Below are 19,199 nucleotides of genomic sequence, written 5' to 3'. Positions count from 1 at the left end.
GGTGAGATCTCGTGGTTTTGATTTGCATTTCTCTGATGATTAGCGATGTTGAACATCTTTTCGTGTGCCTATGAACGCCAACGCTTTTTATTCATGATTTGAATACATTTTCCTGTATTCACAGATCTGTATCTGACTCTACTTGAAATGCGGGTCTCTTTTTTTAATGTGGTGCCAAATTGGTTTAACTACAGTGCTTTAAAGTAAAATTTTCTATTCCTACTTGTTATATTTTTTTTTTACAAAGAAAATAGTAAAAAATATAATGAGAAGGAACAGAAAAGGAGATTTCAGAATTTCAGAATTCAGTAATTCACTGTATGAATACATGCATTTTAAAATCTATCAAGATTTCATCTTAATACCTCCCTAATTGCATTGGAAATTTGAAAATACGTTCAATTTGGAGATTAATTTAGGTAGAAATAAGGTTTTTACAAGGAGAATGAACTACTCATTTATTCAGATCACCTTTTATGTTCTTCAACAAAGTTTTCATTTTTTTTAATAGAACTTGCACATTTTTACTTTTCTTGTCAGCTTTATTGAGCTATAATTTTATATAATAGCACTCATCACTGTTAAGGTATGATTGGATGAGTTTTAACAAATTTACCTCATCAATTCTTTAAAATTTGTTGAAAGTTCCTTTGCATCCTAATTTATGGTTAATATTTGTAAATGTTCTGTGCCACTTAAAAATAGTGTGCATTGAACTATTGTTGGGATCTGGCTTCTCCCCATATACATAGTCTTTATCAAGTACAACTTTGTTGTTTAATTCTTCTAAGTCTTCTAAATTAGGCTGTATTTGTTCCATCAGGTTTGTATTTAGATGTGGTAAGTTCTCCCATATGGTTTTGTATTTGCCTCCTCCTTATTCTGTTGTTTTACTTTAAACACTTTGAAGGCTATTCATGACTGTATAACTTAGTGGATTCTTTCCTTTTATTATTATCCAATGTTCCTGTTTATCTCTATTAATGCTTTTGATCTTAAAAATCTCTTTTTCAGGGTGCTGATAGTGTTACATGAACTTTTATGTTTTATGTTTTTTGATGTTTTTTACTCCATTTACATTAAGCCCTTTTTTGCAGCTTTATTTTATGCCTCTTCTAACAACACTTAGCTTTTCCTAATCTTCTCTGATAATCCTAGTCTTTTAATAGTTAACTTTTCTTTGTTTACATTTATTCTGATTCCTGATATATGTGAACTTATATATTCTATATCACTGTTTGTCTTTATTTTTCTGTGTTTTTGTGTCTCTTTCCTACTTTCAAATGGATTGAGATAGAATTCTGTATTTCACCTTTTTTTCCCTGCTGGTTTGGAAATTACAGATAACATTTCTGTCATCTTTTTAACCTTGCCCCAAGCCCAAATGATGACAAGAATCTTAGCATGGATTCACTACAGATTGACCATCCATCTCTACCATTAAGCTGTTGTTTAACATTTTATTTTAAATTTTCTTTTAATTATAGTTTTGAAGCTAGTAATGTTATGATCTTTGCAGTTGATAGTTACTTAAATTAAAAATTTTAAAAATCATTTTATGTACTCATCATTGTTTCTTTTCTTTGATTTTGCTTTTTGTCTAGCTGAATTAAATCCTTTGGTTCTTTTAGTGAGTGGTCTCTAAGTGGTAAACTTTTCAAGTGTTATATGTGCAAATTAGTCTTTATTTTGAAAGATTTTTTTTTACCAAGTTTAAAGTTTCTAGGTTGACATTTATTTTTCATCAGTACAGTAAAGTGCTTACTGCATTGTCCTCTAGAAACTGTTTTGTGGCTGATATAAATTCCTCTTTTATTGTGATTGTCGTTTCTTGGTAAATAATCTGTCCTTTCTCTCTAAAAGCTCTTTCTCCAACACCGAGCCATGGAAAATTTAAATTTAGAGAAAACTAATTTTACAGTAAACACCAGAATACCTTAACATAGATTCACAATTAACCTTGTACTGTTCTTACTTTATCACATTTCTTTCCATCTGTGCATTTCTCTATACATCCATTAACCTGTCTTCAAGTTTGAAACATTTCAAAGTTGCAGACATCAGTACCCTTCTCCCCAAATACTTCCGCATGTACATCATTCACTAGAGTTCAATATTTTTTTGCAATTCTTTTTTCTTTTGAGATAAAGTTTATAATAAAATGTACAAATACTGTGTACCATTGATGAGTGTTAATAAATGCATTCTCCCATATAATCCAAATCCTTATCAGGATACAGAACATGACCATCACCCTGGAAACAACCTTTATGCCTTTTCTGGTATATCCTTACCCCTCACTCATCAGCAACCACTATTCATATTTTTTTCATGATAACTTAATTTAACTTGCTTTAAAACTTTAAATAAATATGATTTTAGAGCATTTTCTCTTTTGGTGTAAGGTTTGTTCCATTCAGCATGATGTTTTTGAGATTTATCCATATTGCTGAATATAACAGTAGTTTGTACCATTTTGTTACAAAGTAGTACACTGTATGACTATACCATATGTTGTGTGTACTTCCTCCTATTAATGGACATCACAAGTGTTTCCAGTTTTTGGCTAATATGAAAAATCTGTAATGAACATTCTTGTAGAAATCTTTCTGTGGCTCTCTGCCTTTATATCTCTTGTATAAAGTCCTATAAATGAAATTGCTGGGATACAGGATAGGTGCATCAGTTTTTTTGCCTCCCTAAACCCACAGAGGGGTTAATAATGTGGCACACACAGCTGTGCCCAAGCTGAGGAACACCCCCAGTCTTGGCGGCTACTAGCAAACCTGCATAAAACTTATCCATTAGAGAGACATTATCTTGTGAGGTGGAGTTTAAGAAAATTTTACTATCCTGGAATATTTCTAAGGAGGGATACATTCTCTATTTTATATTGGTCAGGAAACAAATCTGCCCTCTGATCTGAAAGGATACATTATCTCTAGCTTCGGAAGCTGTTTGCTGTTCAAACATCCTTGAAAAGATACTCTGAGGCATGTGAAAATGCCACAGAGAATCCCTCCTTCCCCCCCGGCAAAATTCACCTCACACATCAGATTCTGGCAAATTTCCCCATGAAGATACCACTCCACCAGCCACCTTGATTAATCCAACCAATGTGGGCTAGGACCAAATCCATTCAATTTATTTCCTGCTGCATTTAACAAATTTCATAAACCATAAATGCCTTAGGTCTCTAATGACTACCCCTAAGGTGTAATTCACATGTTTGCATGAGGGTAGCAAGTGAATATCTGGATTTCACACAAGAATTACAATCCCAAGGGCACACATGGTGCCCCTGGAAAGGAAATATTTACAGTGGCTGAAGTCTCCTAATGGGACATACATCAGCCAGGGGGAAGGTGGACAGTGTCTCCAGGGTGGGCCCCTGGCCACCTGTAAGCCTTAGGGTTTCCGGCTTTGCATATTGCAACTAGTCCTTGATATGAAGTGCGGACACTTCCTGAGGACAGTCCATCTGATCTGTCTTCTTTGTCTGTGACACCAAGCAGACGGTGGTCATTCTCCACCCCCCACCATTGAATGACTGAGAATGGAGGTGGGGGTGATGTCGGGAGGGATTCTGCATGAGATATGCAGGTCCTGGGACCAACCCCTTTTCTTGTATCTGGTGCAGAATAGTAGATTCAGTGTCTTTGTGGTGGGAGAGCAGTAATGGGAATTTTCTTTCTGGAAGGAGGATTCAGGGAACTTCTGAAAGATGGATGTAATTAATGCTCCTCCATTCCTTGTACCTTCTAGAGCATATGGGGTTCCCTCTTCAGATGCCTGGAGTTTTCCTCTTCCTTCACTGCCGCAAAAATCTGTGTGTATCATTCCAGTGGCTGGGACTTCGTATTTCTTTCCCAATCATTTCTTATTTTTATTCAGACCCTTCATTCAGAAGAGTCAGACCCAAGTGGGGCAAAGGCATTTTCATAAAATACAGCCAGAATTAAATCTGAATCCCTTAGGTGCTCCAAGGCTGTGCCTTCCACGCTGTTTGGGGAAAGAATGAGGCATCATTCCCAGGAATGTCTGAACAGAATCCTGAATTTTCAGAATTGGCCTATATAATACCATTAATCCCTCATCACTTTTGTCCTAAACATTATCCAGGAAGGAGCTGATCCCTTTCTGGGGAGAGCTGCCTTCAGTGACCAAAGAGCCTTACAGAGGTGTGGACAGGAGGAGATGAGCGGAGCAGGCCAGTCAGTGCATTGTGAAGAGCTTTTTTGATAAAGGGCACACCATTGTCAGACTGCAGTGGTCCAGGCAGCCAGGCTCAGGATACTCATGACTTTCTAGGGTCACAGCAGTGTGGCCAGAGTCAGCTGGTCTGTAAGCTGAATTGTAGACCATGTTAGGGCACCATCCATAACCCCAAGAGGGTCTTGAAGCCTGGTCAGTGTGCCAGGAGCAGGCAGAGGCGAAGCCCCTGGCAATGTGGTTCCCCGCACGTGGAACAAATGGGTCAGCTTCTAGCAGGAGTCATGAGCCTGGCGATCAGCCGTAACCCCTGCATCACAATCATGACATCAGCCTCCGAAAGTAAAGACCAGGCACCTGGGCATTTCCATGAGGGGCCCAGATTGGTCAATCAGCACCACAGTTCATTTCCACCATCACTGCCCCAGAGATCCGTGTCCCTACTCTGCCAGTCTGTAGTTTTCCACACGGCCAACCAAGCATGTAGTTCGTGTGCAAGTCATGAACTTAGAGTCATCTGACTTGCACCAGCCAGAGGAGTGACCACATCTGCCTTGGTTCTACCAAGCTGGCTCTGAGGCCGAGCAGCCACAGCGGCCAAGTAGATTTTGGCTGTCAGCTTAGCCAAGCATCAGCCCACCAAGTCCAGACCTCTGGGGAATCCTGGTGAATTGAAGACCTCAGTGAGGCTGAGATTTGCTTCAGGCTGTGAAGTAGAATAGAAAGCCAAGGTGCCACTGGGGCAAAGTCTCTGCATTCTTTCCTTTTCTTGTCTTGTCTCTTCTCCTCTCCTCTCCTCTCTTCTCCTCTCCACTTCTCTTCTCTTCTCTTCTTTCTTTTCTTTTTTAACTGAAGTATGGTTGATTTACAATATTGAATTAGTTTCAGGTGTACAGCAAAGTGATTCAGTTATATATATATATTTTTTTCAGATTCTTTTCCATTATAAGTTATTATAAAATATTTATAGTTCCCTGTGCTGTACAGTAAATATAGCTTGTTGTTTATCTATTTTGTACATAATAGTATCTGTTAATCCCATACTCCTAGTTTGTCCCTTCACACTCCTTTTCCGTCTGGTAACCATAAGTTTGTTTTCTATGTCTGTGAGTCTATTTCTGTTTTGTAAGTAAGTTCATTTGTATCATTTTTTTTAGATTCCACAGGTGATGTCATATGATATTTGTCTTTCTGTGACTTACTTCACTTAATATGATAACCTCTAGGTCCATCCATGCTTCTGCAAATGTCATTATTTCATTCTTTTTTAAGGATGAGTAATATTCCATTGTGTATATATATACCACATCTTTATCCACTCATCTCTTGATGCACACTTAGGTTGCTTTCATGTCTTGGCTACTGTAAGTAGTGCTTCTATGAACATTGGGTGCATATATCATTTAGAATTAGAGTTTTCATCTCTTCTGGATATATGCCCAGGAGTGGGGTTACTGGATCGTATGGTAGATCCAGCATTCTTGAATATAGCATTTCCATTTGAAGAGTGAGGCTTTTTTGGCTCTTCCTGCCTTGTAAGTCAAGAGTGAGCTACTTGCCCAGCACCAATGGTCTTCCCACATTCACACATTTTCATATCACTCACAAGAAATCAAAACGCAACACAAAAACCCACTGTGGTTCCTTAAGTCCTCTGGGAATTTCAGGCACTATATTAAATGTGAGGGGATTTGTGTTACAACTACAAGAGAACAGAGATTATTTAATGGTAATTCTCCACGTCAAATTTGAGGATACCTCCCAACTTCAGCACAGTATATTATCCCTGTGTGCATTTGAATTTACATAAAGATATGTGAAAAGGGAACAAATTGGTATATAACCACAACAGTGATCATTCAGTATAAGGCACCAGTGGGAGTTTATTTTCTAATTTTCAAAAAAATTTTCAGGAGAAGCTCATCTCCTATCGTCTCCCAAATCTACAGAGCAGAATAAAACATAGATCAAAATCAATCTCACACTGCTACAATGGTAGTTAAGAAATTTGCCCCATTCTTGTGAACTAAGGTCTAAAAAAAACACTTGAAAACTACTGATATATAAGGCTTTGAGAATTACCTTTTCAGCTCTATGTAATTAACTTTATTGTTTTTTTTTTTAAGAAAAAAAGAAAGGGCATTCCTGGGCAAGAACAAAAACGAAACGTCGGAGAAACATACATCAAAAAGGTAAGCAGTAAAATGGTCACATCTGTTTAGTTTATAAGATGCTGCTTATTGTATTTTTGCAGCCTGCAGTCTCTTGAGGACAATAATAGTTGCCTAGCTACTATGTCAGTTAGGATATGGGCCAAGACACTGTAACAAAGAAGCCCCCAAACACAGTGGCTTCAACAAAAAGGTTTATATCTTATGTATGTAATAGTCCTTAGCTAAATGCTACAGTGACACTGCCATCCTCAAAACGTGGCTTCTTTCCTAGGTCAAGAAGCTATTATTAATTTAGAGAGATGTTCCAGAGAAGGCTAAATGAATAAAGCAGACTATATGTGTATGTGTGTGCGTGTATGTGCATGAATATATGTATGTGTTAAAGAAAATATATGTATAAGCATTATGTGTTTTTATATCTCTATAAATCCTACTTATACACATTTATCAATCTATATATAGAGGGAGACATAGATATAGATATATAGAAAAATCAATGTCAGGACGTCTATGAAAACATTCAGTAATCATTGGAATATAGGTGATGTTTATATTTTTATTTGTGTTTTTTAAAGGTATGTGTATATATTCAAAATATTAAACATGTTCAGCGGTTGTAATGGAAAAATGTTATTTAAACAGTAAAATGTGCAAAAAGTCAAGCAGGATATTTTTGAACAAGTTAATTGTGGCTATCTCTAGATGGTGATGTTTCATGCAATTTTTATTTTCTGAGTTTCCAGTAACATGTATATACTTCTAATCAGACCCCTGAAATCTTGTTAATTTTAGTAGTGGTGTAAGGAACACCTTTCCCCTAGACAATGAGGACTAGACTTCATTGTCCACATGATTTCCAGTTTTGAATCACTAGATCTATATAAGATTTTAGAGTCCAATTAAAACTTATTAATTTTCACCAATCTGTATATCCTATGTTCTTGCCAATTTACATGGCTGCCCCACTAGTGAATGTGTATAACATTGTTCAAAAAGAAAAAAAAAAGTGGTTGCATCCATTTTAAGAATGGTTATTTTCAAAACACTAAATATATGTTTTTAATCATTATAACATTTTCATTTAGGCCTGTGTGCCCATAGATAAATTCTAAACCACTTTTTTCCAAAGTATAATGAAATCTTGTATGTAACTTAAAACTCGTCCCTCATAAGTAGAGAATGCTTTGGACACCTGCTTGAGATCCCTTGCTATAACTTTCTTTCTTGTGTGAGTGTATAGTGCAAGGGGGTTCAGAAGTCAAACCAGTATCCTTCACTTGCTTTTTTTTTTATACTTCTGAATTGAACTCTTTATTTTCAACACATGTTCAGTGATAGACTGATACATTTCTTATGTATTTTTACAATTAGACAGCCATAAGGTATGGTATTGTACTCTGTAATATACAGCTTATAAAGTACTTTAAAAAAACTTTAACACTTGATCTTCTGTGATAAGATAGAACAACAATAGTAGGTCTATGTTATGAAGGAAGAGACAGAGACAGAGATTTAAGTGGATTTTCCTGGGTTTCCGGGTCCTAGTTGATGTTTTTTCCCACTATATTATAATTTCTCATAAAATTCCTCACTTGCTCTTTACCTCACATGTCAGCTGCTGTTTGCATGACTCTGTATTTTCCCCTGCCTGACCCTAGACAACAGCAACACTGCTGACCAAGTGGCCTCAAGTGGAAAGAGGGTGAAAAAGCATCTGCAGGACCCTGCCAAGATCAGGAGTAAGATTATTTGTGCCACTTCTCTTTTGCCCTGGGGGGGTCAATAGAAATTTTGCTAAGGTTTTGAGGAACGCAGATCATCCTTAATTTTTCACTAGTCAAGTTTACCAGTCAATTTGAGAGCCATGAAATCTAGAAAGCAAACCCATTTGGAGCCAGGATTGTAAATTGTTTGCATTTATATCATAGTTCTTATCTGCCCAGGACCTAATTTCCTTTCCTTCTGAGTTTTATCTGTTTATCTTGAAAATTCCTTTACCTTATATTATTGGTTTATTAAAATGGCTAGTCTTTATAAGTTGTAAGCAGAAAGTAAGTTCATTCTCTCATTACCCTTTCAAATCTACCTTCTAGGTGAGTTTTTCCTATCTTGGGCAGGTCATAGAGTTTTTCTGTTCCCTTTTCACAGGAATAACAGTCTTTTTCCAGTTATTGGGGGTCCTTTCAGTCCCGGTATTAAAACTTAAGTATTTTCTGCAGTTCAAAGCACTTCCCCTCCTTTCGCCTGAGCAAGCTTGGTTTGGAACACCTGCAGTGGAGAGATGACATAATCAGGTCTTCTCGCTTTCTCTCTTGGCTCTACTCCCACTCAGGTGCTGCTGGTTTGAGCCCATTCAGGATTGGGGAAGTGGATGAGAGAGGAGAGAGACGTGTGTGGAAGTGTCTTACCTGACAGGCACAGCTGTGAGATGACACTGTGGAGGAAAGTGCACAATCACTAGCTCTTTCCTCCACGAGATGCTTTCATTAACTCTGCAGTGAGGGAAGAGGCGGGGTCAGGTCACCAGCTTGATTTTTTTTGGAAATGTAGCCTGGATATGAGTGAAGAGCTAGGGCCTCCATAACCTGTTCCGCCGATACTTTGGATGGTCGCATAGGTGTTCGGTGCAGTGCCTTCGGATGTGGGCTGTTTGGAAGTAGGGCGATGAACCCAACCCGGTTTGCCCAGGACTGTCCAAGTTCTGCCACTGAAAGTCCTGCATTCTGGGTACCCCTTAGTCCTGAACAGACTGGGGCAGTTGGTCACCCTTTTTGGTACTTAGTGAGTTGTTCTCAACTGTTGGGGCTTAGTGCTACTAAGATTTTGAGAAAACAGTATTAAATTTAAAATTGTTACATTTACTTCTAGAGGTTAATACCAACCATAACAATTTTTAAAAAATAACCTTAGATTATAACCTGACTGCCTAGTATTTATTAGGGTTTGTTATGGGGTTTCAGTGTTATTCAATGGGTACTACAGCCTGGGGACACAGAACAGTTAAATCCTGCCTTGCTCAGCCAATCTGTTTTGAAAGTAAAATACAATAGTGCTATATTATGGATTAGAGGGTTTTAAGCTCCAAATCTCTTTTTCACTAGAAGCTCCAAAGACTAGAATGGACTTCATTGTATTTCCTCATTAGGCCTAACAGGTTTGAGGAAAGGTAAATCCAACATACCTACTATCCAGGAAAGATGTAACCAGAGAGCGACAGATAGAGACATAGCATGAAAGAACTCTGCATTTGCTGGACTGTCCAAGGTTGTGACCAGAGCTTTAGTGCCAAGCTGAGCTGGAATATAGGAGAGGCAAAGATGAGATGTCTGGATCTCTTGTCATTGGGCTGTGAGCATGGACCTTTAGAAGAGGAGGGAGGAATGAGAAAGAGAGCCAGAAATATCCTGGTCTTCTAGAGTATTCCACCACTTTGGTATCTTGGGTATGAGAGGAGGTGAGGAGAGCCTACCTGGGTGGATGACATTCTATTGCCTGGTGAACCCACCTTCCAGAAGGAGGAAGTGAGAGGGAGCCAAAAGATTAATCTGCCTCTTTAAGAACCGCATTTCTGCCCTTTCAGTGGTCCTCCTTAGCCCATGGCTATAACTATCCAAGTCATACTTTTCTTACACAAGTTTGGAAATCTCTGTAGGCCTCTTGTTTGAGCTCCTATTATTTTGTTAAATAGTAACAGGGCGACGACTTGCAAGGCTGTGACTTGGTTGATCTTCTGATAAGGTCTCGTCATCAACATTTGTCCCATGGGGCCACTTTGATCTTGAGGAAATGAAAACCCTCTCAGTAACTGTTTCATCTAAAGACCAGAAAGTGGGATTATTTTTGCCAACCAATGGGTCCATTTTGGGTTTGATCGAAGGAAAGAGCCTTTTTACTTTGCTGTTCTGATATATACTTATAATCTGCTTAGAGTTTACAGCACTTAGGAAGGAGTAGTCTGGAAAGTATTTCTTCTTGGGGTCTATATTACCCCACCCGGCACCACCAGATGGTGGTCATTGGATGGTGGGCACTGAACACAGAAAGAAGGAAATGAATTTATCTTCCTGCCTTAGAAAGTAAGACACATGTGAATGACAGCAAACACTGAGAGCCATATCCACAGTCAATTAGCTTGTAAATGGCAGAACATTCATTCTCTGCTGCAACATCTACTGAGTCAGTCCTTAATTACTTTTTTTTTAAAGATTTATTTATTATTTTATTTTATTCATTTATTTTTGGCTGCATTGGGTGTTGGTTGCTGTGCGCGGGCTTTCTCTAGCTGTGGTGAGCGGGGGCTACTCTTCGTTGCAGTACACGGGCTTCTCATTGCAGTGGCTCCTCTTGTGGAGCATGGGCTCTAGGCGCAGGGGCTTCAGTAATTGCAACACATGGGCTCAATAGTTGTGGCTCTTGGGCTCTAGAGGACAGGCTCAGTAGTTGTGGCACACGGGCTTAGTTGCTCTGTGGCATGTGGGATCTTCCTGGGCCAGGGCTTGAACCCGTGTCCCCTGCGTGGGCAGGTGGATTCTTAACCACTGCGCCACCAGGGAAATCCCCTTCCTTATTCTTTGAAGTCAGGGTTTTGGAAGACTCGAGTCTACCTATACCTCTTGGTTAGCCTGCTTGTTGTTAGTTTCTTAGATTCTAGTATCTTTGTCTAAACCCAGGTAGACAAAACTCTTGGTCACGTTACTAACACTTTCAACACAAATGTACAAATAACCTCATTCCAGGTGATGTGTATGACATGTATCTCACCTGTGAAGCCCACCATATGGTTTCCCTTAACTCACTTCCCTTAATTGTACATTAGTAGATATACAATTGGCATCTATTAAGCACTTAAGGCATGGCTACTTGAGATATAAATAAAAAGCTGATTTCAATTATTTGTTTGTTTTACTAATGTGGGACAATGAAAAGTAAAACATAAGATGAGTCTAATATTTGCCATCTAATTCTTGGTAGCTTGAAGACTAGGCGTTATATATTTTTCTTTGTGCATTAGACAGGCTTTGGGCAAGTTACATTTCAATGGAAATTCTGAAAAGCACTAATATACAGAATGCAACTGCATGTCTGCAACTGTGATTCTATTTTTCTATTTTCTCAGGGAAAAAGAGAGGCAGAACTAGACGCTGCTTAACTCGCAGTGGCAGAGCCCTACAGAAAAGAGTTAAGTCAAGAGGTAAAGAAGAAAAAGGGAATATACTCTTAATAATTAAGCAGCTGATTTCCTGTGCTTTACTCTGTGTTTTTACTGATAAACCCATTTTGCTGATTGCTTTATGTAGCTTTACTAACTGTGGAAAAGCGTATATGATTTGGTCCATTTTCAAAATGTGTCTGGAAGAAAAAGAAGATAATTCCACAAACAAATAACTTGGTGACTGATCTAAACCAGACCCCATGGGCCCAGGGGTTACCACAGTGATGCTGTCTTCGCTGAACTGATAAGTTTCAAGCTGGAAATAGTCTGTTTTCATAAAAAGGTCATATATACAATCCACACATTATTTAGCTGACCCTTCTTCTGTTACACACAGAGTCAGAGGTTGCACACCACGGGTGGCCTGGAGTGTTAGTCAGAAGTCTGTCATTTTCTTCTTCTGACTGTGTGAGCTTGGGCCTGTCACTTGACCGCTTCTGCTTCAGTTTCTTCATCTGCAAAGCAGGAGAGTGAGTTAGGCCCACCATCCTCAGCCCATCCCAGTTCCATTCATCTGCTATCTCAAAACTGGACCATGGACAGTTCCCCCTCTTCCCATCATAGCTCTAAAACGTTGGCTAGAGGGTCAGCATCAATTATACATCCTCTTTGAGCTAGTTTGAAGACCTTTTACCCATGCACCCATGTGGAATCAGGTCTCCAACATCCCTCCTCCCATGCAACTTGCAGATTATTCTAGAGCCTCCCGAACTCCTCTTTCAATGAAGGAGAAAGCCGATATGAGAGAGAAGTGAAACAAAGCAGAGAGCACAAAGAGAAGACAGACATCACCTCCGTTAGGTCCCCCTATCATTACTCTCTCTGCTCACTCAGCCAGAGCTCAAATAGGGAGATGCAAGTACAGTCTTTCACTTTGCTTCAGCTACCTGACTGCAGTGAAATAGTACATCTGGAGGCCTCCTTTCAGAACACGATGCAGCTGTATGTTTCATGGTTGTGTAAAAATCAGTGGGGCTGACTGGATTGGGAGCTGAGACAGTTTTATTGAAGCCCGATTTCTCTGCTAACACATTCTGTTTTGTGTGAGCTTTGAGGGATGAGATAGAGGTAGACATTCTGTAGTTATGTATCAGAAATGCCACTTGAAAGAAAGATTTGGACTCGAGATTTGTGGAATAAAGTTTTCTAAGTTCCCCCATACCTTTATAGGATCAGCTCAGCATGGAAGAAGTGGTACATGTGCAATTGAGAATGAGACAATGAAGGATTCTGTTCTTTCACGGCGAAGAAAGTACAACCGTGAAAATGTGGATTTTCACTCTCAGATACTTCCTGTGACCTGTGGTGAGGTGAAGGGGATGCTACATAAGAAGAAACTGAAACAAGGTGGGTTTTATGGTCTACTTTGCAACTCCTGTCTGAAAGATTCATGAGAAGTAATGGAATTACCCATGTGAATTACACATAGTTGAAGGAATTGGGGCCATGGCTTGGCTTGAAAGAGGAGGGAGGGATCCCTAAGTTGATATTTTCACACTTTAAGAAATCACAGGACTTCCCTGGAGGCCCGGTGATTAAGATTCCACGCTGCCAGTGCAGGGGGCGTGGGTTCAATCCCTGGTTGAGGAACTAAAATCCCACATGCCGCGTGGCCAAAAAATAAAAAGATAAAATTAAATAAATAAATAAATAGGTGTTTGTTTTTTTTTAAAGAAATCATACGTATTAGGTGCTCACTCCCACGTGGAAGTGTCCATGGGGAAGCAAACGAGCCAAAGAGAAGGAAATCAGAAACAACAGGGAAGAGGCCTTCGGCCTCCACCTTCATATCCTCCCTCCCCCTGGATGATCACCACCAGGGCAGGTGCATGATGTAGTGAGGACAGCACAGAATTCAAAATCAGACAACCTGAGTCCCAGCCTCAGCTATGCCGAGAGGGACTGATTCATCTGAGTAGAGAATGAGACCTTTCTGAGCCGAAATCTTTCATCTAAAAAAGAAATCATTAAAAACCTGCTTCATAAGGTAACTGTGAGGAATTAATTCACACAGTTGAGGTAAAGTAAACAGCTTAACCAAGCTACAATTCACTCAGAGTACACAATTCAATGTTGAGTTTTGTTTGTATATTCACAAGATGGTACAGCCATCACCACAATCTAATTTTAGAATATTTTTGTCAGAATATTTTCCCACTACAGGAAACTTCATGTCTATTAGCAATCAATGCCCAATTTCACCTCACCCCACCACCCAACCCTAAACTGGGCGAATCTATTTTTTGCTCCACTAATCTATTTTCTGCTCCATAAATTGGCCTATTCTGGGTATTTCATAAAAATGGAATCACATAATATGTGCCCTTTTGTGACTGACTCACTTAGAATGACGTTTTCAGGGTTCATCCATGTCATAGCACGTGTTAGTACTTCATTCCTTCTTATTGCCGAATAGTATAATATTCCATGGTATGGATACACCGTATTTTGTTTATCTATTCATCAGTTTTAATTGTTTCCACTCTTTCACTATTATGAATAATGCTGTTTTGAACATTCATGTACAAGTTTTTGTGTCAACATGTTTTTAATTCTTTTGAGTATATACCTAGGAGTGGACTAGCTGGTTCACGTGATGATTCCATGTTTAGCCTACTGAGGAAACACCAAAATGTCTTCCACAGTGGCTGTACTATTTTACATTCTCACCACCAGCAATGTATGAGGGCTCCAAGTTCTCTTCCTCCTTGCCAACACCTGTTACTGTCTGACTTATTTATGCTAGCCATCTCAGTGGGTGTGAAATGGTATCTATCTCATTGTGGCTTTGATTTGCATTTCCCTAATGACTAATGATGTTAAGCATATGATTAACTTGTATACATAACTTAAATTTTCTACTGGATAACGTTTCATGATTATTTTTAATATCAGCTGTGCATAATTTCAGGGAAGGGAAAATCTCTGCTCAATAATGCCATTAAACTGGATGAAAAGTGCAATTATAAAAGGTCACGGATGCTGCTGTGGTGCTGTTGTGAGCCACAGGGCCCCCCTGGAGATCTCAGTCCCAGCCCGAGGTTCTGCCTCCGCAGACTCCAAGGTCCATAGGAGAGTCTGAGTTTTTCTCCACCTCTAGCAAATTGAAATGGTCTCACACTTCAAAATCACTTGCTTTTCCTTCATAGGTGATTTTGAAATACTTTTAAAAGGTTGATTTTGGTGGTCAGTATCATTTTTTGTGGTTGTTGCCTAACGGTTAAAGAAATGTTGCCACAAAGCAGTAAATATCCTTTGAGGGGACTTAGAGGTCAGGTTTGGGGATTCTGAAGCCTGAAAGGGGAGGCCAGATTCTCCTGTTTTAGATCTTGACCCCAAATTGGGTAGGCCCAGACCCACTGTGGTGGGAGCCACTGTCTGAAAACAAAGAGGCCTTAAGATTAACTTACCCCGGTCTTACAGGAGTCTTGGTGAAGTGTATACAGAGTGAGAATGGAGCCTGGTTCACCCCCAGGGAATTTGAAATCAGAGGAGGCCACGAAAGATCCAAGAACTGGAAGATAAGTGTTCGCTGCGGTGGGATGCCCTTACGATGGCTGATGGAGGTATTCCAGTGACGGGGACAGGAGATGTGACTTTCCTTGTTGGGCCCCAAGAATAAGGTCACTATTTGCTCACCAAATATTTGGTTGCGTTATAGCTAAAGCCCGGATGCCTCTGAGTTTATCCTCTCACCCCGGGAGAGGTGTTCCACATTCCTGACCTCAGTATAATGCAGTGCATCCCTGTTGTAAAAGGGGCTCTGTCGGGGTGGATGCAGGAGCTTGGAGGAGGGAAAGGTCATTCTGACTCAGGTGCATGCAGTCAGCTTTATGCACTGAAAGAAGACAATGTACAATCAAACAAGTAGGAAGAAGGTACTCCAGAGAAAGAATGGCGTGGAACCAGAACCATGCCCTGCGGGTTGAGATAGACGTATTGTGTGTAATAAGGCATAATCCATCAGTTGGAGTTGTTTGTGGAGGAATTTAATGCCAGGCTAAGGTGTTTAAACTCATAATATATACAATGCAGAATCAGTGGAGTCTTCTGAGTTGTGAAATGACATATTTAAAATAGTGTTTTAGATGGCCATGGGGCCTTGAAATGACTTCAGTGTCTTTCAGCCCAAGAAACCTACACTCAACATGCAATTCTCAGCTCAAATGCCATTCTTCCCTGAATATTCCCTGACAGACCTGACCCTGGGCTCCCTGAGTCCATTACTAAGGCCCTTCTTCTGCCATTTTATTCTTATCCTTCCATGCATTCTCTTTTTCCCTCTTGAGCCCTCTAGTATTTGTCCATCTTCATGTGCCCAAGATTGTCCAGAAAGTCTGACACCCAGTAGGCACGGGATAAGTGTGTGCTCATTGACTAGCCATGGTAGATGGACTCAAGCTTGAGTGACACTGGTGGGAATGGAGAGGAGGTGAGAGGTGTCAAAGAAATTATGAAGAAAAACCTCTTAAAACTTAGGGAAAAAGCATAAGGAAAAAAAAATGTTCTAAAGATGATTTTTAAGTTACCACTAATTGAATTCCAGATGAAGTACAAGTGAGGAGAAGGAGATGATTTCTCATTTAGACAACTTGGCTTTGGGCTGACAGTGGAACATCCAAGTAGAAATATTTGGGAGGAGATTGAAAATGCCAGACTCATAGGCCAACCATATACTTGGCATCTTTTTATCTTTCAGAAAAGATTTCTCCATAATCCTCCAAGGAAATATGGCAGGATGAGAAAGGTGATTGCTACATAACTTTCTACAAGTTCTCACCACATAACTGAATTTACATGCACTGTGTATTATTTTGTGGTTTCTCAACTGGGTAATTATTATTAAAGTTCCTCCAACACCTCACTCCTACCTTTTAAAAATTTTTGGCATGCACCTTCAGTGTTGCTACTTTGAACACTATGTTGTATATACGACAAGATCTCCTTTGAATGGTAAAGCATTTGAGATGGGGGTGATACGGAGTCATCAAAATAGACCTCATGGCTGTGCCTTAGCTGTGGATGCAGATGTAAGGGTGTCAAAGTTGTAAAAGCAAACATGATTTCTGGAATACATAAAATATATCATAATAAGGTGATACAGTCATCTTCAACTCAAACCCAGGTTTTTAAGATTAATGTTACTATTTCCTAACTTTAATGAAATCTGATGGAGCCAAAGTTTGTTCACAGTCATTCAGATGATCCCGATCTAAGACAGTCTGCTTGGTCCATGTATCATTTTGTGAGATAGGAGACAAAAAGCACATTTCTTTTCTGATCCTCTGCATCTCCTTCCACATCCTAATATAAAATGTACACACACATATACTCTTTTTTCAGGGGCCATTATTTGCCCTTCATGAGAATGGTGCTGTTAGGGAGGAAGCTCTTGGGAGATTGATGGATTGTATAGGAGGGGCTGACCTGGAAAATTGTTTACTTTGATGCCACACTTTTCAGCTCCTCCCTTCTACATATGAAAGCAATTCCTTTCTCTATGGAGGCAACAAACAAATATGGTAGGTGCAGTTTAGATTCTGGACATGGTGATGGTTTTTCCAAGGTTGGGTATGAGTGAGAACTTGAGAAGAAGAAGGAGGCCAGAAGTGCCTTTCTTACATACTTCACATAGAAGTGGCCATTCAAGACAGTCACAGACTTCTAAGACAGGTCAGACATGGCTGGCCAATGGGACTTCATCTTCCACTGGTGATGTGAGGTCCAGGCCTTTACATTATCTGATGTTCTGGACAGTTTGAACTCTAAGTCCTTGGGACATTTCTCCCACTGGATTTCCTAAAGGGAAACTATTATTTGCCCTACTTAACAAGTATATTAAAGACCAGCACCTGTACCATTCCCAGGTGCCAAGAGTTACTCAGTTAGATCACCCAAGTAAGCTGGCAACTTCCTACCAACAGATTCTACCCCTATTCATGGGTGTCAGCACTTTTCAGCAACAACCTGAAGTTGCCTATATTTTGCGTCTATATTTTGCATCTTTGTGTGAGCAAGAACAGAGGTTCCCCAAGTGGCAGATCTCAGGACCCATTACTACCTCTGTAGGTCCTCTGTACCCCTCAGAACCGCTCTTGCCCCTTGGCTTCTGGAATCCTCTGCACCACATGACAGCTTCCAGGCTCCTGACAAAGGTCACTAACACCTTTCGATGACAGCTGCTGTGTTGTAAAATAATCCGATATACTCCTCTAGAACAATCTTTTTATTGTAGGCTAATATTTGCTTAAAAGATAGTGAGTAATCTCTTTTCCTATGTGAAATGATACTCATTTATTCACTTATCCAACATACAACTATTGAGTGCATACTAAATGCCCAATGGTCATTAGAAGATTGAAACAATATCCCTGATTTCAAGGATTGTTTCAACTCCATTGTCTAACATGGAAGAATGCCTAAGGTGGGGTGGATTTTAGGCCACACAGAAAGGTGGGCAGTGACATGGACACCTCTCAGGTCACTGTCCCATGGATCACACTTGTCCATGACCACTCTGCCTTAGGCTGGAGATGAAAGCTAAGGCTGCCTGTGTCCTACAGGGAAGGAGAGCAAGTCACTCTACTGAATATTCAAAAGCCATGTAAAGCTAGTGGGTGGTAGTCAATTACCTCTGAAGAATCAGCTGGCTGACTTCTTGGGATTCAGAGGGAGAGAAGAGAAGGGTGATCTTCTGGAAGAAGAGCTGCAGCCCTGGGAGCTTTGGGCACATTTTATCTTTGGTGCTGTGCCCTAGGAGACCTGTGGCAGGCCGTGGCATTCTTCTCTGGGACACTTGTATGGATGCCAGGACTCTGGGCCCTGTGATTGCTGGAGCTGTTGATGATGAGCCCTTGGCCTGATATTCTCACTGCAGCTTCTAGGTGGGATGACATTTTATAATGTAGAGAAAAATGCCTAAGGGCTTCTCGAAGCAAGAAAACCAACAGAGTTTCTCCATCTGTGGGAACCAGGGCCAAACTCCTTGCATGGTTTCACAAAACACCACCTTGCATCTGAGAGCCAGGGAATAGAACTTGCATTGGGCCAAACAGTGGTACTTTGGTACTTTTTATTTTCCAAGTAGATATATGCATCTGTAAAAATAGTATGAAGTAATGGGTAAATCGTGGCTTGAATCCCTCAACAGATTGCTGTTTAAATAAGTGATGGTTGCATACGTCACATTCAGTGTTGTCATTTAATCTTTCTTTTCTGCAGAAAAGAGTACCGAAGTCTCACGACAAAACCTTAGATGACCTCTGTGTAAGTACTAACTCCCACCTGTAACCCCAGAATAATGCAGGCCTCTTCCCTCGACACATTCTCTGCGTCATCACCGCATCTCTGAAGCACACTCACACTCAGATAGAGTGTGTCACTGCACGTGATGAGCAGGGAACAGTAGATGCATCACCCACATCAGGTACATGGTTCTGGCATTGGGTGTCTCAGCCTGAAAGCATCCTTTCCATCTGTTCAGAGGAAACCTTCCCATTTCCTCATTTCCCCTTGAAAGTGAATATGGGAGGCAGAGCTTGAGACTACTGGGGTCTCTGGAGCCTGGGCTTGAAGTATCAATAGTAATGGGCACGACTGGC

At 40.1% G+C, this 19,199-nt stretch overlaps 1 protein-coding gene across 6 annotated transcripts in view; it reads left to right on the top strand.

Annotated features, from left to right (window-relative positions):
* The window catches only part of LOC130858736 (nuclear body protein SP140-like protein), a 68,392-nt gene that overhangs the window by 43,889 nt on the left and 5,304 nt on the right, over positions 1–19,199 (top strand). For 4 of the 6 annotated variants that reach the window (XM_057745683.1, XM_057745678.1, XM_057745677.1 and 1 more), the window contains 7 exons: positions 6,339–6,404; positions 8,045–8,125; positions 11,503–11,577; positions 12,769–12,945; positions 15,022–15,164; positions 16,298–16,345; positions 18,820–18,864. In XM_057745683.1, the coding sequence (XP_057601666.1) occupies positions 6,339–6,404; positions 8,045–8,125; positions 11,503–11,577; positions 12,769–12,945; positions 15,022–15,164; positions 16,298–16,345; positions 18,820–18,864 (635 nt within the window). The remainder of the gene's footprint in view (positions 1–6,338; positions 6,405–8,044; positions 8,126–11,502; positions 11,578–12,768; positions 12,946–15,021; positions 15,165–16,297; positions 16,346–18,819; positions 18,865–19,199) is intronic. The other 2 variants (XM_057745682.1, XM_057745681.1) reach the window with 2 other exon arrangements.

This window comes from Hippopotamus amphibius, chromosome 8, assembly GCF_030028045.1.
Source record: "Hippopotamus amphibius kiboko isolate mHipAmp2 chromosome 8, mHipAmp2.hap2, whole genome shotgun sequence".
NCBI classification, from domain to species: domain Eukaryota; kingdom Metazoa; phylum Chordata; class Mammalia; order Artiodactyla; family Hippopotamidae; genus Hippopotamus; species Hippopotamus amphibius.
This window is presented reverse-complemented; position numbering and strand designations above follow the sequence as displayed.